Source organism: Nomascus leucogenys, chromosome 20 (genome assembly GCF_006542625.1).
Source record: "Nomascus leucogenys isolate Asia chromosome 20, Asia_NLE_v1, whole genome shotgun sequence".
Classification (NCBI taxonomy): Eukaryota; Metazoa; Chordata; class Mammalia; order Primates; family Hylobatidae; genus Nomascus; species Nomascus leucogenys.
The window spans coordinates 36,118,072-36,125,696 of NC_044400.1; the positions used below are offsets into that span (position 1 = coordinate 36,118,072).

The 7,625-nt window shown below is 45.3% G+C and overlaps 1 protein-coding gene across 1 annotated transcript; it reads left to right on the forward strand.

The window, feature by feature from the left end:
• The first annotated feature begins 399 nt into the window (after nucleotides 1-399).
• GPR148 (G protein-coupled receptor 148) lies at nucleotides 400-1,654 on the forward strand. The gene has a single exon (XM_030801334.1). It carries the CDS (start codon nucleotides 476-478, stop codon nucleotides 1,517-1,519), a length of 1,044 nt encoding a protein of 347 aa, XP_030657194.1. The 5' UTR covers nucleotides 400-475; the 3' UTR covers nucleotides 1,520-1,654.
• Nucleotides 1,655-7,625: the final 5,971 nt, after the last annotated feature.

Below are 7,625 nucleotides of genomic sequence, written 5' to 3' on the forward strand. Positions count from 1 at the left end.
AATTTGCTAAGCCTCTAGCTCGACAGAGGTCAGACCAGGTCTACAGCCCAGCGATCCTAGTTCCAGACAGCTGCTCCTTCCTTTCTAGGAGGGCAGCCTTGAATATAATCCAGTGTGGTGAGAATCCATTGCACACTCCTTGTGAGCCAAGCAGACAGGTTTGGGGGCCACTGAGATAGGGGACACTTCTGGAGGGGTCAGTGACTGCAAAATGGTGGCAGTGGGATGATCTGTTATGTCTACCCACGCACATGCAGCTGCACAGTTGCAGAGATGTGAATGCAGGAAGCCAGGTGTGAGTCTGAATTCATACTGGTTTTTTTATCTTTATTAAGCAGTCATTCCTGAGGCCTGCCCGAGCCTGGCGTCTCTACAGAGGAGTGGTGCCATCAGGACCCCTGTGGGGCAGATCAACACTCAAGGCAGGTGCAGAATCAACAACCTGTGACAAAGCCAGCCATTCCTGCCAGGAAGCATGGGGGATGAGCTGGCACCTTGCCCTGTGGGCACTACAGCTTGGCCGGCCCTGATCCAGCTTATCAGCAAGACATCCTGCATGCCCCAAGCAGCCAGCAACACTTCCTTGGGCCTGGGGGACCTCAGGGTGCCCAGCTCCATGCTGTACTGGCTTTTCCTTCCCTCGAGCCTGCTGGCTGCAGCCACACTGGCTGTCAGCCCCCTGCTGCTGGTGACCATCCTGCGGAACCAACGGCTGCGACAGGAGCCCCACTACCTGCTCCTGGCCAACATCCTGCTCTCAGACCTGGCCTACATTCTCCTCCACGTGCTCATCTCCTCCAGCAGCCTGGGTGGCTGGGAGCTGGGCCGCATGGCCTGTGGCATTCTCACTGATGCTGTCTTCGCCGCCTGCACCAGCACCATCCTGTCCTTCACGGCCGTTGTGCTGCACACCTACCTGGCAGTCATCCATCCTCTGCGCTACCTCTCCTTCATGTCCCATGGGGCTGCCTGGAAGGCAGTGGCCCTCATCTGGCTGGTGGCCTGCTGCTTCCCCACATTCCTTCTTTGGCTCAGCAAGTGGCAGGATATCCAGCTGGAGGAGCAAGGAGCTTCATGCATCCCACCACCGAGCATGGGCACCCAGCCGGGATGTGGCCTCCTGGTCATTGTTACCTACACCTCCATTCTGTGCGTTCTGTTCCTCTGCACAGCTCTCATTGCCTACTGTTTCTGGAGGATCTATGCAGAGGCCAAGACTTCAGGCATCTGGGGGCAGGGCTATTCCCGGGCCAGGGGCACCCTGCTGATCCACTCAGTGCTGATCACATTGTACATGAGCACAGGGGTGGTGTTCTCCCTGGACATGGTGCTGACCAGGTACCGCCACATTGACTCTGGGACTCACACATGGCTCCTGGCAGCTAACAGTGAGGTACTCATGATGCTTCCCCGTGCCATGCTCCCATACCTGTACCTGCTCCGCTACCGGCAACTGTTGGGCACGGTCCGGGGCCACCTCCCATCCAGGAGGCACCAGGCCATCTTTACCATTTCCTAGAGTTCTTGAGTCCACAGTCTGGCAAGCTGAGGTTCAAAATCATATGTTGAATGCAGCAGTGTCCAATTATGACTAACTTCTTAGAACAGCACAATATAATAGTGGAATTGGGCCTTTCAGAGGACCTCAACTGATGATTTTCACCATTTTGACAGTTTTTAAGTAGAGAAAGCTCTCTTATGACACTGAAATCCTACTTGGAAATGGAAGCAAGTAAAGGCAATCAAGCAGGGCTCTGGCCTAAGTGAAGCCTTGATCTGCATCCCTCCAATGGCTTGCTTCACACCCTCCCTGGCCACTGTGGATGTAGCCTTACTGACCAACACACAGAAGCCAAAATGTTGCTGACAGTGAGAACCACGGAGGTAAGCAAGCAGAGCTGCTGAGTCCTGGGACCATGAGCTCTATCTGAGCAGCCGCTCAGGATGTGGGAGGGAGGAAAGGAAGCCAAAGATCCACAACAGTGGAGAGTGTCATGGAGATACCACTATAAAGCTGGAGTGTGCAAGGGTTACACTCTCACAATAAAGGTAAATGATAACCTAACCTTACAGAAGGGGTCAGCAAGGGAGTTTGCCTGCCTTGACATTGGTGCTGTGTAGAGGAAGAAGAAAATTCCTCGAGAATTCTTAAGTCAAAGCCACTCTTCAGACAGTTTTAGAGCTAGGCTTCAAAGTATGTTAGTGGTCAAAAGACCTCAGTCTGTGGTTGGTGTGGTTCTCCTGGACAATCTGAGCTTCAACTTAGGCTGCAGAGAATTTCCAGATCAAAGAGCCTCAAATAGTGGAGTTGCACATGGTCAAATCTCCCAAAACCACACAGGGAGATAAGGCACCATGAATGAGAGCAAGAATAAACAAGAAGACAGCAGCGTCATACCACAGCTCCTTGAATTATCAACACTGGGTTAATATAAAAATGTTCGAGATGTTTTAAGACATTAATAAAGGCATGAAAATATGAGCGGGGATAATACTTTTTTAAAATAACCAAGAAAATTTGGAAAAGATTTAAATATAACTTCTTGAAATAAAAATATTAGAATTATGAGTTGAATTTAATCTGGATTAAAGAGCATGTTAGACACAACTGGAAAGAGACTCTGCAAATTGTGAGACAGGTCCAGATAAATTACCTAAAATGCAGCCCAGAGGGACAAAGAGACAATCATATAAAAGAGAGATTAAGAGACATTGAGGTTGGGATGGAAAAGACTAACGCACTTTTAATTTGGGAATACAATACAGAAAATGTATGAGGGGAAATATTTGAAGAGATAACAGCTGAGGATATTTTCAGATTTGTTTAAAGATATCAAACCTCAGATCCGAGAAATCTAACCAATTATAAATAAGATAAATGACCAATAACCCACGTCGAAGCACATGATGTGAAACTGCAAACAGCTAAATACAAAGACAAGATATTTAAAGCAGGCAGAGATAAAAGACAAAGGAACAGCAATTAAACTCACCCTGACTTCTCAAACAATGGAAGAGACCAGCCTGACCAACATGGTGAAACTCGGTCTCTACTAAAAATACAAAAGAAAATTAGCTGGGCGTAGTGGCGGGCACCTGTAGTCCCAGCTACTCGGGAGGCTGAGGCAGGAGAATGGCGTGAACCCGCGAGGCGGAGCTTTCAGTGAGCCCAGATCGCGCCACTGCACTCCAGCCTGGGCGACAGAGCGAGATTCCGTCTCAAAAAAAAAAAATTAGCCAGGCGTGGTAGCACGTGCCTGTCAGCTACTCAGGAGGCTGAAGCAGGAGAATCGCTTGAACCCGGGAGGCGGAGGTTGCAGTGAGCCGAGATCACACCACTGCACTCCAGCCTGGGCCACAGAGTGAGACCCCGTCTCAAAAAACAAACAAACGGGCTGGGCGCGGTGGCTCATGCCTGTAATCCCAGCACTTTGGGAGGCCGAGGCGGGCGGATCACGAGGTCAGGAGATCGAGACCATCCTGGCTAACACTGTGAAACCCCGTCTCTACTAAAAATACAAAAAAAATTAGCCGGGCATGGTGGCAGGCGCCTGTAGTCCCAGCTACTCGGGAGGCTGAGGCAGGAGAATGGGGTGAACCCGGGAGGCAGAGCTTGCAATGAGCCAAGATAGCGCCATTGCAGTCTGGCCTGGGCGACAGAGCAAGACTCCGTCTCAAAAAAATAAAAATAAAAAAGTTCAAAAACAAACAAACAAACAAAAAACATAGAAGCCTGGGCAACTGGAATAATGTTGCCAATGTGCTGGGAAAATAACTGTCTTCCTAGAATTTTATATACAGAAAAATCTTTCCAGACCTTGATAGAACACAAAAGCTGAAAGACAGTATTCCTAGCAATACACATTAAGAAAACTTCAAGGGATATATATGTTGCAGAAGAAAAATTATTCCAGGTGGAAGGTTTGGGATGTATGAAGAAACAGAAAAATCACTGGAGACTATGCACATAAATAGGAATAGCTATTGTCTAGTTGCCTACATAAAAGCAATAAAAATGTCTAATTTCAGCCTGGCATGGTGGCTCAATGCCTGTGATCCCAGCACTTTGGGAGGCCAAGGCGGGCAGATCACCTGAGGTCAGGAGCTCAAGACCAGCCTGACCAACATGGAGAAACCTCGTTTCTACTAAAAATACAAAATTTTGTATTGGCGTGGTAGCCCATGCCTGTAATCCCAGCTACTCGGGAGGCTGAGGCAGGAGACTCACTTGAACCCGGGAGGTGGAGGTTGTGGTGAGCCAAGGTTGTGCCGTTGCACTCCAGCCTGGGCAACAAGAGCGAAAACTCTGTCTCAAAAAAAAAAAAAAAGTCTAATTTGACGGTTTAGAAAAAATGGAAAAAAAGAATTATATAACAGTGGTATATGTGTCAGAAAGGTGTAGTTGTACTTAAAGCATTCTAGAGTCTAGCAGTCTTCAGGAGGAATGTAGAGATATTAATCTAAGACTTTGTTAGGCATGCAAGTTAAAACGAGGTAACCACTAACAGACTAGACAAAATGAGGGTCACTCTCTAAATAATCTAAGGACCAAATGAAATGAGTAAGAGAAAAGATAATTCATCCAAAAGAACGCAAGAGAAAATATATAGAAAAGTCAGGACAAATAGAAAGCATAAAGTAATATGATAGAATCAGAACGACTAATTCAAATTTACTAAAACAATAAATTTAAATGACTAAAATTTGATGGTGGGGAAAAAATATTGTCCATTTACTTTTAAATTGGATATGTGTTATTATAAGAGATTACACTAAACAAACAACAGAGAATGGGTGGAAGTAAAGCAATAGTTGGGAGTATAGAAAAAGACAGAAAGCCTTTCCTGGATCCTCTAATCAAAACTTAACTCAGGCTGGGCGCAGAGGCTCACGCCTGTAATCCCAGCACTTTGGGAGGCAGAGGCGAGAGTATTACCTGAGGTTGGGAGTTTGGGACCAGCCTGGCCAATATGGTGAAATCCCGTCTCTTCTAAAAATACAAAAATTAGCCAGGCATGGTAGAGGGCACCTGTAATCCCAGCTACTCAGGAGGCTGAGGCAGAAGAATTGTTTGAACCCGGTAGGTGGAGGTTGCAGTGAGCTGAGATAGCGCCATTATACTCCAGCGCAGGTGACAGAGCGAGGCTCCATTTCAAAAAAAAAAAAAAAAGATAGAAAACAAATACTCGCTAAATGAAAGCCAATAGAAGAGATAAAGCTGACTTTAAAGCTAAACAGCCTTACTAAAGGGGGTGACTACATGATAAGTTCCAATTTATCAAAGGAGATAAAATTAACATAATAAGATAATGAAAATTTATAAAGCAAACATTGACAAAATGTTGAGGGAAAATTAAAGGAGACACACAAACCGACCTTCATAGAGAAGTTTAAGAGTGCTCTCTCCCTAACTGGTAGAGCAAACAGACAAAATAAATAAGGATATTGAATATTGAACAACACAATTGACAAGCTTGACCTAGTGAATAAATTTAAAATATGGCACTTGACAATTGGAAAATACATAATATATATAAGCATGCCTGGAATTATTAAGAAAATTGACCACATGCTACCCCCACAAAGCAAATCTAAGTAATTTCAAAGACTTGATTCCAATGCAGACTGTATCATCCGGGTCCAGGGTAATTAAATTAGAAATAAGTAACAAAAAGATAATTGAATAAAATATGCTTGGAAATGTAAAAGTCACATTCTAAGCAATTCATAGATCAAAGACTAATTAATTAAAAGCAGAAATCAGAAAATTGTTTAGAACTGGATGATAATAAAAATAGTACACATCAAAATGTATGAGATGCAGCCAGCAACATTTAGAGGCAAATGTACACTCACGTGTGTTCTACCCAAAATGAAAAAGGCTCAAAATTAATGAGCCAGGATCCAAATTAAGAAACTGGATAAAGAACAGCAGGTATGTGTTAGTTAGCTCTGACTGTGCCCCACAGGGGCTGTGCAGATATGACTGAGTGAAGGATCCTGAAAGGAGGGTTATCCTGGACTATCAGGTGAAACGATGCAACCCCAGGGGCCCTTGCAAGGGAAAGAAGGAGGCAGGAGGGTAGGAGAGATACGTGATAATGATGGCAGCAAGGTCAGAGACCAGGAGAGATGGGAAGATCCCGTGCTGCTGGCTTTGAAGATGGAGAAGGGGCCACCACCCTAAGAATGTGAGCAGCCTCTAGAGAAGGCAAGGAGGTGGATTCTCTCTTTGAGCCTCTGGAAGGACACAGTCCTGCCTGCACTGATTTTAACTCAGTAAGACCCATTTTTAACTTCTGATCTTTAGAACTGCAAGATAATATGTCTGTATTGTTTCAAACCATAGATTTTTGGTATTTTGTTACAGCAGCAAGAAGAAACTCATCCAGTGGCCTTGGCTTGGACGCTCTTCTCTGCTTCCCAGTGTTGTCACTGCCAGCAGGTTAACCCAGCCTCGTTCACAGGCTTCCAAGAGAGGTTCACAGGTTACCGAGAGAGCAGACATGCTAGAAGCTTAAAAGCAGCACACCATGACTTTGCTGCACTCTGCTCGACAAAGCACCACACAGCACATGGCTTATGGAAGAAACAGTAGACACTACCTCCCCATAAAGGGAGTTCCAAGGCCGCACAGCAAGGGATAGAGGGAAGGGAAATACTAGGGCTATTGTCGTAATCTTCAACCACAAATACAGCAAAGTTAAGGATGCCCTTACTTTAGCAATTACATTCCCACATATCTTCCCTAGAGAAACACTTGTTCATTTACTCCATGTTCACAGAAGCACTATTAGCTAAAAATGAGAAACAACCCAAACAACCATCAATTAAAGAATGGGTCAATGCATATGGAAGAGTCATGCAATGGAATACTGTACAGCATTGAAAAATAAACAGTTGTACACATCAGTATGGATGAATCTCATAAGTATATGGTTTTTGGAAAAAAGCAAGTTCCAGAAGAATACATACTAATATGACTCTATTTGGAGATACGACCTGTAGGGAGTTAAGTAAGTTAAAAGAGGTCATGAGGGTGGGGTCCTAATCTGATAGGATTGGTGGCCTTAAAAGAAGAGAGATATCTCTCCCTTCCTACAGTGAAAAGACAGCCACCTGCAAGCTGGGAAGAGAGGATTCGCTGGGAACTGGTGCCGCCTGCACCTTGATCTCAGACTTCTGAAGCCTCCAGCACTTCGAGAAAGTACATTTCTGTTGATTAAGCCACCCAGTGTGTGGTATTTTGTTACGGCAGCCTGAGCAGGCTAATATAGTGGGAAAGTATAAAAAAATAAAAAAAGATAATAATGAACACCAAATTCAGTACAATGCCAATTGATATGTGGTGGGGAGGATGATGCAGAGTTCTAAACTGTGGTTCCTTTATTTCTTCAGCAGGGTGATGGGCATACAGCATCTGTTCCTTTGTTATGTTTAAAATTGCATAAAGAGGCCAGGCACAGTGGCTCATGCCTGTCATCCCAGCACTTTGGGAGGCTGAGGCGGGAGGATCACGCAGTCAAGAGATCGAGACCATCCTGGCTAACACAGTGAAACCCCGTCTCTACTAAAAATACAAAAAATTAGCCGGGCGTGGTGGCGGGCACCTGTAGTCCCAGCTA